Source organism: Pleurodeles waltl, chromosome 5 (assembly GCF_031143425.1).
Source record: "Pleurodeles waltl isolate 20211129_DDA chromosome 5, aPleWal1.hap1.20221129, whole genome shotgun sequence".
Lineage (NCBI taxonomy): Eukaryota > Metazoa > Chordata > Amphibia > Caudata > Salamandridae > Pleurodeles > Pleurodeles waltl.
Window position 1 is genome coordinate 1,333,787,975 of NC_090444.1, and position 15,950 is coordinate 1,333,803,924.

The following is a 15,950-nucleotide window of genomic DNA, read 5'->3' on the forward strand; positions in this document are numbered from 1 at the left end:
TGTTTTTATATGGTGCAAATTCACCATTTTCAACTGCCCTCCTGACACCTGTTTGTGTTTATCAGTGTGATGTTAGATTGGCCTTAAGTGAAGGTTGCATCTATGGGGGATCAGGTATTGTGACCTTCAACCTGTCTACCCTCTTGCAGCTTTATTATAACAGTGCTTCATGATCCTGGGAGGAGTTGTCCCTGTTAGTCTAGTGCACATTTCTTACTAGTGTTGTTTGGCACTTCTCTAGTGCTTGTGTGTTCTCACATGCATCCTTCATGTATGTGATTAGTTCATATCCCCTCCCACCCTCCTACTGCTAGTTTCTGGTTGATTAGTATCCATATGATTTTCTCCATGGTAGGGCTGGTTTTGCTGCTAGTTACCACTCTAAACGAGGATGTGCGGAGCTGATGTTGGCTGTGATGTGGGTGTCCATGTCTTAAGGTCTCTTGTGGTATTTTCACTGATGCGTGATCTTAATATTGAGGTTCGGTGAGTGTGGCTTCTGATCAAACAGTATGTAAGTCTAACTTAGTTGCACACAATTGTGTGGTTACTCAGTCAAATTCTGGTGTCTTGAAAAAATACTCACGATTCTTTACTTTTTAATGGCATTCCCATTGTGTCAATCCTTACTGGAAAGTCCCGTCACATACATCTGTTATGTACTTTTCGAAGACATTCATTAAAAACATTTAAACACATTTTTAAAAAGCAGTTCATGGATTGTGGCTTTACTTTGCCTTGAAATACAGCACAAGTTCCTAAATGTTATGTCTTACAGAGCTAGAGTCTCCGACTTTACAGAATAATTCCTTGATCAGATACTGCCTTAGAGACAATGTGGAGACTTTGAATGTACTGTTGGTCTTTAAGTAACCTTTCTTTTGAAATGAAGAAGCATTCCTCTGGATCCTCCCCCCCCCCCCCCAACACACTTATCCTGAAGTCCTCCTGAATGCCAGCAGATAAAAGGAAGGTGGTCACATTAGACTATATGACAAAGGTTTGAGACATGACTTCATTTCAGCAGGTGTAGTTAATGTATAGAATTGAAATGTTATCCAGATATTTTTTGTTCATGTTGGTTGACAGCTCTAACCCCAATTAAACAAACTGCAAACTGTTCATATCCTGTTGAGTGCCTTACATCTACCCCATCTATTCTGACATTGTACCCACTAGCCCTCCTCGTTCCAATTTTCCGAAATTAGATAGTCATTTCTTGAGAGGCCAATATTAGTTAATCGTCTTGGGTTCGGTGGTTGATGACTGTACTTAATGAGATGTCTATTGCTTCTGAAAATCATTTTTAACCCAATATCATATAAGTATAGCTGCTAAGGGAAGTTAAATAATCGGTTGAAGTTACAGCAAGTCTTCCTGTTACAACCATGTTTTTTACAATCATGTTTTTTTCTATGGCATTGTACCTGATAATCATAAACCGTAAAATGTCTCCTTGCATGTGAGGGATCCCTGGAACACCATATTTTCGAAAAGTGAGAAATTGCCCTTAAAAGGCAACATTTTCCACCTTATCTAAAAAAATAAAAAAAAGGAAAACCCATTAGCCAAAATAAGAAAACGTAGATTTGACTGAATACCATACTGATGTGCCCCTTTTTAAAACGTGAAAACCTGTGAAAATGTAACTTCTACTAGGCTTTATGCACACATTGCTGGTTAGACACTGCACATTTAAGACACTCCTGTGCCAGTAAGCCTTCCAATCATGCTATGCAAGGCCATTAAGGTAGTTAGTTTTTGTGACTCATTAGAGAAGGCTCACCAAACACTGTTGCATTTCTTAGGCTGTTTTCTTTTGGCTGAAAACCTTTGTTTGTAATTTTTTTTATCTGCATCCAATGTCTTTAGACATTCCCATTTTTGCAGCCTCGGACAGCTGCCCACCGGGGAAGAGGCTGGGGACTGTCGCAGCAGCTGTAGACGTGCCAGGGGCGGTGCAGGTGGCGGTGCAGGTTGGCGTGGACAGAAGGTGTGACACTGGTCCCTCAGTCGGTGCCACCATGCCCTCTCCTGGCCTGCCCTTATGTTTTTGGCCCTTCCCCACCTTTGATGGTGGTGCAGTTGTCTTGCTACTATCTCCTTTCGTTTTCGTTGACCCCTTGGTGGCTGGTGGTTTCGGCTTCTCCCTCCGGGATGTGGGCACCTTTTTCACCTTGGCAGGTGGCGGAATGTCCTTGCCCTCGCTACGTGGCACACTGGCAGCCCTGATGGTTGGCGCACTCCATGACCCCGCAGTTGCTGGCACCACTGTGCCTGGGGATGTGGTGGCTGAGGTGCTGGGCTGGGACCTGGAAAGCCTGGCCCTAGGGGAAGGACGGTGGGAGGTGTAGGGAAGAGGTCAATGTTAGCCAGGAAAAGTTTTTTAGACACACTGGGACGGGTAGATGGAGGGGGTTTGGGGAGTGGAGGAAGAGGTAGTGGTTGTAGGAGGTGTACATCTGCTGAATTTGAGTGAAGGTGCATGGGCTGGAGGCTGTTGTGAGGTGGATGGCTGTTGGGTGGGTGTGTGCCTGCGTTTGTGTACTTTGGGAGGAGGGCTCACAAACACACTGGAGAGGACACTGGGGATGTGTGAATGGTAGTGGGGGTGGTGAGTGCACGTGAGCGGTATGTGGTGATGGACGTGCTGGTGATGGAGGTAGTGGCTGAGGATGTAGTGCATGCAGGTGTGAGTGGAGATGAGACTGGGAGGGAGACGTGGAGGAGGAGGACACAGTGGAGGAAGTGGATGTTGCTATGTCTGCATGGGTATGGTGCTTGTGTGAGTGCCTGTGGGATGTGTGGTGCTTATGTTTGCCTGAGCCACTCTTGTGTGTTGATGTGTGTGCATGCTGGTCTGATGGTGTGCTTGGGATAGGCTGGGGTTGAGGGGATTGGGACTGGGTCGAGGAAGTTGGAGGGGCTACACACATGGACAATGGCTGCCATCAGTGCTGAGGCCAGAGCCTGAAATGCTCTCTGTTGGGCTGCCTGCCCAGAATGAATGCCCTCCAGGTATGCATTTGTTTGTTGCAAATGCCTCTCAACTCCCTGGATGTCATTCAGAATGGTAGACTGCCCAACAGTGAGGGATCTCAGGAGGTCAATAGCCTTCTCACTGAGGGCAGCAGGGCTGACTGGGGCAGGGCCTGAGGTGCCTGGGGCGAAGGAGATGCCCACCCTCCTGGGTGAGCAGGCACGGGCCAGACGCTGAGGGGCTGCTGGGAGGGTGGTGCTGGTAGAGGGGGTAGCGGCTGTACCTGTTGATGCGGTGGACACAGAGGGGCCCGCCACCGCAAGGGAGCTCCCATCAGAGGAGGAGTCGCTGTCGCTGGTCTCTGCTCCTGTCCCCGCCGTGGAGCTCCCCTCGCCCTCCGTCCCACTGGTGCCTTCAGACTCCGTAGCTTCACCCTCCAGGGCCGAGTGGGTTGCAGCTCCCTCCTGCTCCGGTGCCAATGCTCCTCCGCCTGATGATGCTATTGCACACAAGAACAGGGAGACCACAAAAAGGGGGGTGAGGGGGGTGGGAGACAGAAGAAAGACTTGTTCAGTGCATGCAACACCACTACCGTTGGCGGACACAACACACAGGGAGCAGCCCTCTGCACTACGCCATGCACTTATAGTTCCTAGATTTTTCACATGCCCATGGGGTACGAGGCCTAAGACCAATTGCTGCACACCTGGAAGTCACAGGAGCCTGACTAGGTGTATATGGCTCTTACCACTAGTGGGGGTGGGGTGCCACATAGCCTGCCTCACAAGTGACCTTGCCTACCAAGTTCGCCCTGGCCTAGGGGAACCCACTGCCCACCTCCCCCACCCAGACACCTCGCAATGCGAACAGAGTCAGCTGATTGAGAGTGTACTCACCCCCTTGTGGCTGCTGTGATGCCCTCAAGCGCCCATCCAACTCCAGATAGGCCACCGCCAGGATCCAGAACATTAGGGGAGTGATGGTGCAACAGGCACACCTTCCACGTTGGGAGGCCATCCTCGGCTGGTCCTCTGCGTCTTCTTGCTCCAGCGGCGCAGGTCCTCCCATCTTTTACGGCAGTGGGTGCTCCGTCTGTGGTAGATCCCCAGGGTCCGGACATCCTTGGCGATGGCACGCCAAATACCCTTCTTCTGGTGGGCGCTGACCTAGAGGAATGGTACAGGGGTAAGGGACATTACTCACCCGGCCGGACCGTCATACTCATTGCCCACCAGTTCCCACCCATGCCATGACGCACATACACTCACCATCCGCACATGTAGGCCTCAGCCCCCCACCCCCGTTTCTTCCAGCCACACCACTCAAAGCAGGACTTGCCCATTCAGCATGCTCACAGTGTACTCACCTGTTTGTCTGGAGGACCGTACAGTTGCTTGTACTGGGGGAGGACCTCATCCACTAGTTTCTCCAACTCCTCCGAAGGGAAGGCAGGGGCCCTTTCCCCAGACACTGTAGCCATCGTCGCTTCCAGACACAGGTCACAGCAGCACTTGCAGTGTAGGTCCTCTCCTGTTGAAGGTCAGGTATCAAGTGAGGGAAGAGACAGAAAATGGTGGTCACGTCCGCAGCGGTGCGTACCGTCACCGCCGACGTACATCGTCATTGGCTCCTCGGGCCCCTAAGGCCCAATGTTAACCAATGCAGAATTGCGCCGCAGTCTTTGACCGCGACAGTGTAAAACGCCAGTGCAGTTACCTCATTTCCCATTGTCCCACCTTACAGGTCAGGCAGCCACCATTTCAGGGGGCCACATGGCATCAATAATAACTGCGTCACACCTATCTAGGCCTGGAATACACACAGTTACAGGCACATTGCGGATTAATAAATTGACAGCAAATAACATTTTGTGATATCTCAGTGTTGGCTTTCTCTCTGCTCGCTGTTCTCCTCCATGGGACACGTCTGCTGGGGTAGGTGATGAGATGGCGGAATCCTCCGGTGTACAGACCCCTGGAGGACCTGTTGACAATGGAAGAGAGACACATCCTGGTCACGTACAAACTTGATCATGCAACAATCCAGGAAGTGTGTGCCCAGTTGGAACCAGACCTGATGTCAGCTATCCGCCATCCCACAGGGATACCCCCTCTAGTGCAGGTCCTGTCAGTACTCCATTTCCTGGCAAGTGGTTCCTTTCAAACAACAGTGGCCATTGCACCAGGGATGTCCCAGCAAATGTTCTCTAACGTGTTGTCCAGAGTGTTGTCTGCCCTGCTGAAACACATGCGCAGCTACATCGTGTTCCCTCAGGTGGAGGATTTGCCCACAGTGAAAGGTGACTTCTATGCCCTGGGACATATCCCCAACATCATTGGTGCCATTGATGGTACACATGTGGCATTGCTACCCCCTGCAGGAGTGAACAGGTGTACAGAAACCGGAAGAGCTACCATTCGATGAATGTGCAGATGGTGTGTTTGGCAGGCCAGTACATCTCCCATGTGAATGCCAAGTTTCCTGGTTCAGTACATGACGCTTACATTTTGAGGAATAGCAGCATCCCTTATGTGATGGGCCAACTCCAGAGGCTCCGTGTGTAGCTAATAGGTAAGCCTAAGGTCCCAATACAGTTGACATAGATGTCTGGGTATGGGGTTGTCCCTAAGGGTTAGTGTGTGTCTAACAGTTGTCCCTCAACATTTGCAGGTGACTCTGGTTACCCAAACCTGTCATGGCTACTGACCCCAGTGAGGAATCCCAGGACAAGGGCAGAGGAACGCTACAATGAGGCACATGGGCAAACTAGGAGGGTGATCGAATGCACCTTCGGCCTCCTGAAGGTCAGATTCCGGTGCCTCCATATGACAGGTGGTTCCCTCTACTACTCACCGAAGAAGGTGTGCAGGATCATCGTGGCCTGCTGTATGCTGCACAACCTGGCTTTGCAATGGCAGGTGCCTTTTCTGTATGAGGATGGGCCAGATGGTGGTGTTGTGGCAGCTGTGGAGCTTGTGGACAGTGAAGAAGAGGAGGCAGAAGAAGAGGATATCGGTAACCGAAAAAACATAATCATGCAATACTTACAGTGAGACACAGGTAAGAAGATGACACTGCCTCCCACATCTCATACTACTGTTGGAGCTAGCATATACCTGTCGTTTTCACTCAGTGTATGGACCCTGGCTTGTCACTTTGCCTTTCCATTTCATAGATGTGGGTCCCGCTTTGTGCCCTTTGCTATTTTTCCTCCTGGCTTACAGCTGTGTTACATTGGTATATGCACAAGTAAATTGACATTGCTATATTCCATGGTTATTGCAATTACACATTTGTGAAAGCACAGACTGACTCAAGATTGTTTTGTGATTGAAGTGTGTTTATTTCTGTGCAAATAAGTGGAGGGGGTTGTAAAATGGGCTGGGTGGATGGTGGAGGAATGTCCATGGCAGAGTCCAGTCTATTTGTTTCACAGGTGCATTGTCCAAGGGGGCATAGGAAGTGGAGCAATGGCAGTTTAAGGATGGACAGGGTGACATAGTGGGACAGAATGGTGACATTCAGGGGGGGTCTCTTTTTGTGGCGGGGTCTTGGCAATGTTCTCTGTCTTGTTCCTGGATCTCAGGGACCATTTCAGGGGTGGTGCTCTTTCTGCAGGGGGTGGGGTGCTGGTGTTGTGTTCCTGTGGCGGTGCCTCCTGTTCACTAGCGCCGGCAGAGGTGGAGGGCTGTTCATCGTCCAGGCTAGTGTCAGGGGCCCCTTCTTGTGCCACTGTGTCCCTACTGGTGTTGACAAGGTCTTTGAGCACCCCTGCAATGGTGACCATGGTGTTGTTAATGGACTTCAAGTCCTCCCTGATCCCAAGGTAGTGTTCCTCCTGCAGCCGCTGGGTCTCCTTAAACTTGGCCAGTACGGTTTCCATTGTCTCCTAGGAATGATGGTAAGATCCTATGATGTTGGAGAGGGCCTCGTGGAGAGTGGGTTCCCTGGGCCTGTCCTCCCCCTGTCGCACAGCAGTCCTCCCAGCTTCCCTGTTGTCCTGTGCCTCTGTCCCCTGAATGTGTGCTCACTGCCACTGCCCCCAAGTCCCTGATCATCCTGTGTTAGTGGGGTTGCCGGGGGTCCCTTTAGTGGTGGACACACTGCTGATTGATGTGTCCTGGGGACAGAGGGATGGGCCTGCTGGGTGGGTGCTGTGCTGGTGTTTCCTGAGGGGGGGTGGCTCTGTGGTGGCTTGTGACAGTGTCAAGGGAACCAACTGTCCAGTGGTCCCAGATGGGCCGGGCTGGTCATCTTGATCCTTGCTGTCATCACTGTGGGTCTCTTCTGTGGGGGGACTGGATATGTCTGGCACCTCCTGTCCGGTGACGTTGGGTAGGGGTCCTGTTGGGGTGTAAAGGCATGATTATTGCATCTGTGTGTGCCATCGTGTGCAATGGGTGAGTGACCCTCTACTCCAGTGCTAGCATTCTTGCCGTGGTCCTTGTGTGATAGTTGGTTTGGGGTCTGTGTGGGTATCTGTAGTGGACATGCTTTGGTGATGGGTGTCCATGCATTGGTGTTACATGCAGGGCTTGTTTTTGGGATGTGTTGGTTGTGTTGGTGGGGTATCTGTGGGTTGTTGGGGTGATGGGGGTGAGGGTAAAAGTGGGGTATGTGATGGCATGCAGGTAGGGTGGGGGATAAAGAAGAAAAGATTTGCCTTTTCCAGAGTCCAGTCCTTCTGCTACTCCTGTAAGGCCCTCAGGATGCAGTATTGCCAAGACTTGCTCCTCCCATGTTGTTATTTGTGGGGGAGGCGGTGCGGGTCCACCGCCAGTCCTCTGTACAACAATCTGGTGTATGGAGACCACAGAACGCACTTCCCCCGTAGGTCGCTCCACCTCTTCCTGATGTCATCCTTAGTTCTTGGATGCTCTCCCACTGCGTTGACCCTGTCGACAATTCTGCGCCATAGCTCCATCTTCCTTGCAATGGAGGTGTGCTGCCCCTGTGATCCGAATAGCTGTAGCTCTACCTGGACGATTTCCTCCACCATGACCCTGAGCTCCTCCTCAGAGAACCTGGGGTGTCGTTGAGGTGCCATGATGTGGTGTGGGTGATGTGTGAGGTGGTGTGTGTTGTGATGTGTGAGGGGATGTGTTTGTGTGTGTTGTTTGAGGTGCATGGATGATGTGAAAGTGGTGGTGTTGTGAGTCTGTGGATGCTGCTTCTGTTTAAGGTAGTGTATCTCTCTGGCCTGCTTTCAATTTCTGGGAATAAGGGTTTGTGGGTGATGTGGGTGTGTGTTTTATATTGGGTTGGGTGTGTGAGTGTGGTGTGTGTATGTGTATCAGGTGTGTGTATTTTGTATTTTGAATTGTCCAATGTGGTTGTGTTTTGTAAATGTGTGTGTATTTTGAGCGTGGCGGTGTGTACTGTCAATGGATTACCACGGTTGAAAGACCGCCGCGTTGATTTGTGGGTTGTGATGGTGTGGGCGTGTTCTTGTTGGCGTGACGGTGTCGGTTTTGTTATCGCCAGTTTATCACTGACCTTTTGTGTGGCGGACTTGTGTGGGTGTCTGTATTGTGGCGGATTCCGAGCTGGGGGTCGTAATACCTGTAGCGGAATTTCGCAGGTGCAGGGGTATGTTGGCGGTCTTCTGCATGGCACTAAGCGGGATTTACCGCCAGGGTTGTAATTAGGACCTAAGTATCTTTTGTTGTCTTTGCCTGCAAAGTGATCTAACTGAGGTAAACCCTTGCTGAAGAAGATGTTGTGTAAAACAGTTTTTTTAGTACACACTTGTGGTTCTCCAGACAATTCCTGCTCCAATCGCCTGCTTGAGCAGTTTGAAAACCTGGTTGATGAACTGTAGTTATCCCTGGGTTCCTGACTATCAACCATTTCTAGACGGGTTGATCTTTTTGAGTTAACTCTCTGTATTTCGCTCCCAATTGCTTGTTCACATATTGAGTGCACTGTTGTGAATGTGTCTTTAGGAACAAGCAGGGAGTCTGTACTGAGAGGAAGAAGTTAAGGTTATGGAGCCTGGTTTGCTGTTCTTAGTTGCAGCACATTAATATGATATAACATTTAGTTACAAGACAAAATCCCTTGTATCTGGAGGTGATCCTATGAGCACCTCAACCAGTCAAAGAGGTGTCTGTCACAAATGTCTGAAATGGTACTTCCTTATGGAAACTCGGCCCATGCAAAAAGAATCTGTGGACACCACCACCACAGAAGGGTCTGAGCTGCAAAGGGTGATGAGATGAGTTTGCCTTCTCATTTGTCTGAGAACTGGCACCACTGGTCTTCCTGATATTGTTGTAATGGCTTCATGTGGAGACTGGCATTTGGTACCAGCAAAATGCAGAATGCCATTAGACCCACAGATGAGAAGATTTGCCTTGCTGTCAGACAGTTCATTTTCTAAAGCTTGCAGCACTTCAGATGGAATTATAATAGTCTCCACTTTAAAGAATACACTTTTACTTCTTGGGTATCTAAACTGCTCCCAGATAATGCAAGCAGATACCCCACCAACACAACCCACACATCCCAAAAACAAGCCCTGCATGTAACACCAATGCATGGACACCCATCACCAAAGCATGTTCACTACAGATACCCACACAGACCCCAAACCAACTATCACACAAGGACCACAGCAAGAATGCAAGCACTGGAGTAGAGGGTCACTCACCCATTGCACACAATGGCACACACAGATGCAATAATCATGCCTTTAAACCCCAACAGGACCCCTACCCAACGTCACCGGATAGGAGGTGCAGACATATCCAGTCCCCCCCACAGAAGAGACCCACAGTGATGACAGCAGCCGTGAACAACTGGATCAAGATGACCAGCCCGGCCCATCTGGGACCTCGGGACAGGCTGAATGTTTCTTTTTCCTGAATGACAACCCCAGCTGATTGAGAGTAGCAACTGTGTGTGTTGAAAATGCTGTTGCACTTGTTAGGATAGCCAAAGTTTAATCAGCCAGTCATCTAGATATGAACAGAGTAAGATTCTCAGCTTCCTCAGATGAGCTGCTACTACAGCCATGCACTTTGAGAAAGTTTTTGGTGCAGACTGGAGGTTGAATAGAAGACCTTGTATTGGAAACAGTTGCTTCCCACTATAAATACTATGTTTTTTCAAACATTCTCATGAAGCTGTGGGTAAATTTGATAGCGCACTAGAATCCTGATTTTCCTCCATATACATTTGTTTGCCAGTTGTATATCCATCCTGGGTCTGAACAAACTGGTTTTTGTGGCCTTTTTTGTGGAACTTTGTTCTTCACCAGAAAGTATTGGGATTAAACTCCCAGTCCACTCCACTGTTTTCGTTTTACAAGAGGATATAAACCTCCGATTGAAGTTAAAATTAATTTTTTGAATGTGTCACAAGTGCATTGGACATGAATCGCTGAGACAGTAACAATTTTGTACAGTGAGAATTGATACCAGAAGAGAGGAAAATGATGAGACACTGGTTGGCTCTTGTGTATGCTTTGCCTGTGGCTACTCATGATTGTTGGCTTCCTTTTCCTCTGGATGGTCACCTTTGCTGGTGATAAGGCTGCCTCTGATGTTGCTGCTGTACTTGAGGTCACTGTTGGGTTTAAATCCTCTGATGGAAATAGAGACTGTCATAAGGCTGTAAGCTTGTTGCCTCTGTTCTATTCTCCTTTCTAAGGGTACCACCGTTAGGGTTTCCATTTCTGCCTTTATTTGAGCAGTTTCATCAAATACATGTGAGTTGAACAAGATGATACCACAAAAAAGGTTGATCATCGTTTGCTGTGCCTCTAGTTTAAGACCAGTGGGCCTCAACCAGGAAGATCATCTCACTGCCAAGCATAATAATACCCATGATCTGAGGTGTCTGCAGTAACACTGGTGATCTGGTTCAACACCATTGCTCCTTCATTAAGGAATTTCATAAAAAGATGTTGAAGTGGGTCTCAGAGAGGTATGTCAACTGCCTAAGAGAGCTCTGTGGCACTGGCTGTTTTCATGGTTGTTGCTTAAGTGTCACTTTTCTTCCCACCAAGTCCAATCTTTTACTCTCCTTGTCTGGAGGGACATTGGACGAAGGGACAGTGACATGATTTTTTCCTGCCATCACACCTATGACCAGTCAGGAGGAAGATCCATAATGAATCATGCTGTACTAGCCTATACATTTTCTGCAGTCTTGATGGTACCAATTTAGTAAAGCATGTGTCGGGGAAAGTTCAGTTGCTGGCTCCATGAAGCTTGGAACCAGTGGAAGAAGATGCCTTAAAGAGGTTCTCTGCTGAAATCCTGAAGTCTCAAAAATCCCAGAGATGGAAGTTGTAGCCAGTAAAGAGATATTTAAGTTATTTGCACACCTGATCAGTATTCTTGAAATGTGTTTAGTTCAGTAACCAGTGAATTTTGCCAGGAGAAGATTTAGTCAGAGAATACCTTCCAATCCTAAATGTAGACCTAAGACTGTGAGACAGGTGAATATTACCCAGATACATGTATACATCCTGATGATCGCCTACAGGATGTAGAACATCTCAAATGCCTAGAATGGGGAGTGCGATGGCATGACACTAAGATGCTGATTTTTCTGGATCTCCTTGGTGCAACGGAAACTGGTATCAACTGTAGTCTTGAGTAAGCTTCTGAAGGGCTTTTGAAAATTGGCAGGGGAGATATTTTGAGATTATGATAGAATCACGAAGCACTACTGCTTTATGTTCCTACCAGAGAATCTTGTATATGGAGACAAGCTGTGCTCAGAAAAGTCGTCCAGTTGCAGTGAGCTTCATCCCATCTTCCTGAATCAAGGACGTGACATATTTACTATTTTGTAAAGTGCACAAATACCCAACAAGGTGCCCACTTAGACTCAACCAATGGGGTGTGCCTTGCTGACTTGTTATTAACGTGGGAATCTATGTAGGAGTCAATGCTGGTCTAGAAAATGGAATTTACCGTAGGTACATATTTCCAGTGATGGTATTTTTCATAGATTTACATGCAGCCCTCCCTTATCATTTGAAGGTTCACACTTGTTATTTGCGCATTAGTGCTTTCAAGTGACTTCCAGTGCACATTCCATTGTTGGCTTCTTTACCATTTACAGTGAGATAAATGGGCTATTAACGTACTCGTGTTTGTGCTGCCGTTTTGAAATATTATAGGGGGTTCCATCCTCGCAACTTAAAATTATTCATGAATGTGAATCTACTCTATATAAGATACCCACAATGGAGAACGCAAGTCACAGGTAAGTGTTGTTTTCTTCCAATCACTGTGCATTGCATAACTATTGAAAATACTCTTTATTCATGGGTAAATTGTCTTGATCGGTCCTAGGATAATTGAATCAATGGCCCACAAAGCAGTGCTTAATTTGTGCTTGTTGTTTCTGGTGCTGAGCACCGGCACTTATTTTTGAGGGTCGGGGCTTATTCTTCAGCCTCCAGCATTTTCTGCGAGCAAAAGACACATATGGGACAGACGGAGGAAGGGAAAAACGAAAAAGCGCCACAAAGGGGGAAAGTAGAAAGCTGCAAGAGTGAGCTGAAGGGGCAGGTAGTGTTTTTTTATGGATTAAAGAGGCCCGAGATTACGCCGCCTCAGTATTCCGTGTTTACATAATTAAATGCAGCAGCTGCGTGTTTAAGATGAGGGCTTTCGGCACCGGCACCTTTTTATTTACAAATTAGGCACTGCCACAAAGTAGTAAACTTAAATATTCTGCCAGGCCGTCACACCTGCAGAGTTTCTGTACATGACCGAGTGTAATGTCTAGGCAGGTACGCTTAAATGACAGTGGGGTCTGGTGAATATTCATTGTCCTTGGCAAAGCGGGAACCGAAGGATCGTGTGGTAAACTATCAAGAAAACAGCTGCTAGTTTCCCACTTTTGCATTATGATTAGTTGTGATCTTTGGCAAGGAGACCAGTAGCACTGGAAAACGTGTGCAGTTTCAAAGCTTGCAGTGGCTTACTTCCTCGGATGCCCGTCTGTACTGCCCTAGCTCTTTGCGCCTTCATCTCCTTACCTTTGACAATTCTTGTCCTGAAAAGAAGTGAGGAATGAAGCTCATTTAGCTATTTATTAAGCATCACTCAGCCCTAGGGGAAGATTTTCCTTTAACTATAATTTTTTCATAGTCAATATTAGAAAATATGACTGATGTACCCGCTGCTGTTAACAGGTACCACTCACCTCGGTTACCTCAGTCACCATGTTATTTCGTTCTTCTTTAAAGGGAGCGTTAAGTTGTTATTATTGCCCATGTGTGTGTTCATTGTTTGACAATAAACTGGTTGGTAGGTTCAGAGAAGTGGGGACATTTTGGGGATGATTCTGACCGCGGCGGACGGCAGTCGCCGCCCGCCAAGCGGTTCCCGCCGAAAGACCGCGGCGGTCATTCTGGCTTTCCCACTGGGCTGGCGGGCGACCGCCGAAAGTCCGCCCGCCAGCCCAGCGGGAAACACCCTTCCCACGAGGACGCCGGCTCAGAATGGAGCCGGCGGAGTGGGAAGGTGCGACGGGTGCAGTTGCACCCGTCGCGAATTTCAGTGTCTGCAAAGCAGACACTGAAATTCTTTGTGGGGCCCTCTTACGGGGGCCCCTGCAGTGCCCATGCCATTGGCATGGGCACTGCAGGGGCCCCCAGGGGCCCCGCGGCACCCCCTACGGCCATCCTGTTCAGATGGCGGTAGGGGGTGTCAGAATCCCCATGGCGGCGGAGCGCGCTCCGCCGCCATGGAGGATTCTCAAGGGCAGCGGACTTTCCGTTTCTGGCCGCCGCTGAACCGCCGCGGTCAGAATGCCCAGCGGTGCACCGCCAGCCTGTTGGCGGTGCTACCGCCGACCTCCGCCATGGCGGTAATTACCGCCAGGGTCAGAATGACCCCCTTTATCTCTTAATGGCTATCCTGGCCTCCCTGACTGACTCTCAGCTGAATTTTCACACCATTGCTACTTGTTTTTAGTAAAACATGCAGAGAGCAATATTTTAAAATCTCACCCGGGCCTCTGAAATTACACTGCAACAAAAGATTAAATTATGCAGCGGAGTTGACTAAATTATGCTGAAAGAAAAGTCAAATTATGTGACGTAATGCAGCACATCGTATGATGGTATTACTTGATTATTTTGACAATTTTGTATTTATTAATGCTGTTTGGGCAAAGGTTTCACTTCAAAAGTACAATTTTACACCGAAATATAGCAACAGAAATGTGACCAGGCAACCTTTGTGAAAGGTCTTCCACTGCATGACAACATGCTTTGCCACATTAATTGTAACTTTTGATCCACTCAAGCTAGAGACACATTTTTTGCTCAAATCGGAATACTACGTGGAAGGTGATGAATTACTATGACAAATCCTATAATAATGCGGAAGACGGCGTCAGCCACAAAATTGTATCATTCTAGGGACCCTGGTTTTAATTGATAAAAGAAGTGACAGTGATTTCGACAAAGGGATGGAAGAACATACAACCAGTCCCTTGAGTATTTGCTAACTCTAGGCCTGATATATAAGTGCTGCAAGATGAGCAACGCATATACCAATCCTCCCAAGTGACGTTTTCAGATTTGGTAAAGATAACCAGCTGAACACACCACAAACTAACCATTCTTAAAACACACATATAACCATACACAAGGAAACCGCATATTACGCACACCCACACTACTAATGAGGGAAATTAAACAAGCAGAAATCTGGTTCTGGTCTGTGAGGCGCTCTTAAAGTGTATGAAGATATCAGAACTCCAACAGAATACCCGGGCGTTCTAGTGGCATTACAGCGCTATACAAATCTTTGCAATTTACCGTAATTTACTTGGTCCATAGTGTGTTCTTCCCACGTTACACAGCATAACAATGTTGTTAGTGCTGCAAGAAGTAGGAGTGTGTGAGAAAATCATTACATCACAGGTGACTTCTGAGTAATTTGAACTAGTTTGTATTGCTGCAAGCTTCAAAATGCATTTCTTTCATATAGGTGCCCCACCATCCTCTCAATCTCTGGGAAACCTATGCTGTGAACAATAAGCAAGTGACATTTAAGACCAAGAGCTCATCCGTTTTGCCTAGAAAACCGCGGGTTGGACGCTATGCATCTATCCGGAGTTCTGGATATGGTAAAGTCAGCTCTCCGGTAAAACAGGTGGTGTCCTCTGGAGAAAAACCAACTGCAAAGGAGGCAGTCAGAAGGTCTAACGTGAAAATGAAAATCTCGCCAGATCAAGCACCAAGGAAAGGTACAGTGGATGATTTCGACAACTATGTCGGGCTTGTCAATCATAATATTTCGTTTCATGCAGATTGAAACATCAAAAATTGAATTCTTTACCCCCTGTGTTTGATGTTACCTTTGACCCTCCCACAGTCCCTGATTTTGATGTTACCCTTTAAGCAAGGAAAGTAATGCATGGATTCTAGCACTCTGGGGAGTTTTTGTATCTCGTCATCTTGCAAGTGATGTAAAAGATTCATTTTTAATGGTGATCTCTTGAGCTGTATAGCTGTGCTAATTCCAGATGTGAATGCCATTTGCATTGTACTTGTTGAAAGTAGCACAACTGTAATGTATCTTGATAGAACGCGGCTTTTTGGACTGTTAAACATCAAACTAACCCAGAGTCATCAAAGACCACTACAAGGTTGTGCCTAGGATGCAAAACTCAGTTTGCAAACGTAAGTACATTTTTTTTTTTTTATTGTTTTCAGTACATATTACGAGGAGGTATGTAACATTTTGGACATTACGGGCTTTAAAACTTTCAGCCTTAAACATTTTTAGCATATTATATACAAGCAACTCTATATGCAATAGTCTTGGCATCGAGAAAAAATAATAACATAAAAACAAGAAACAACGTGTGTGGAGTCATGAAGGATCAACCTTATTGCATTTTTCCTAGTGTATCAGTATCGGGATAAGTTGCTGGAAGGTCAAGTGCCATGTGGGGAGGGGCATCCTGTGAGGGCATATTTCACATATTG

The 15,950-nt window shown here is 47.5% G+C and overlaps 1 protein-coding gene across 1 annotated transcript in view; it reads left to right on the top strand.

Moving 5' to 3' along the window:
- CEP162 (centrosomal protein 162) overlaps window positions 1–15,950 on the top strand; it is a 697,428-nt gene that overhangs the window by 300,187 nt on the left and 381,291 nt on the right. The window contains exon 13 of the mRNA XM_069235591.1: window positions 14,947–15,205. Within this exon, the coding sequence (XP_069091692.1) occupies window positions 14,947–15,205 (259 nt within the window). The remainder of the gene's footprint in view (window positions 1–14,946; window positions 15,206–15,950) is intronic.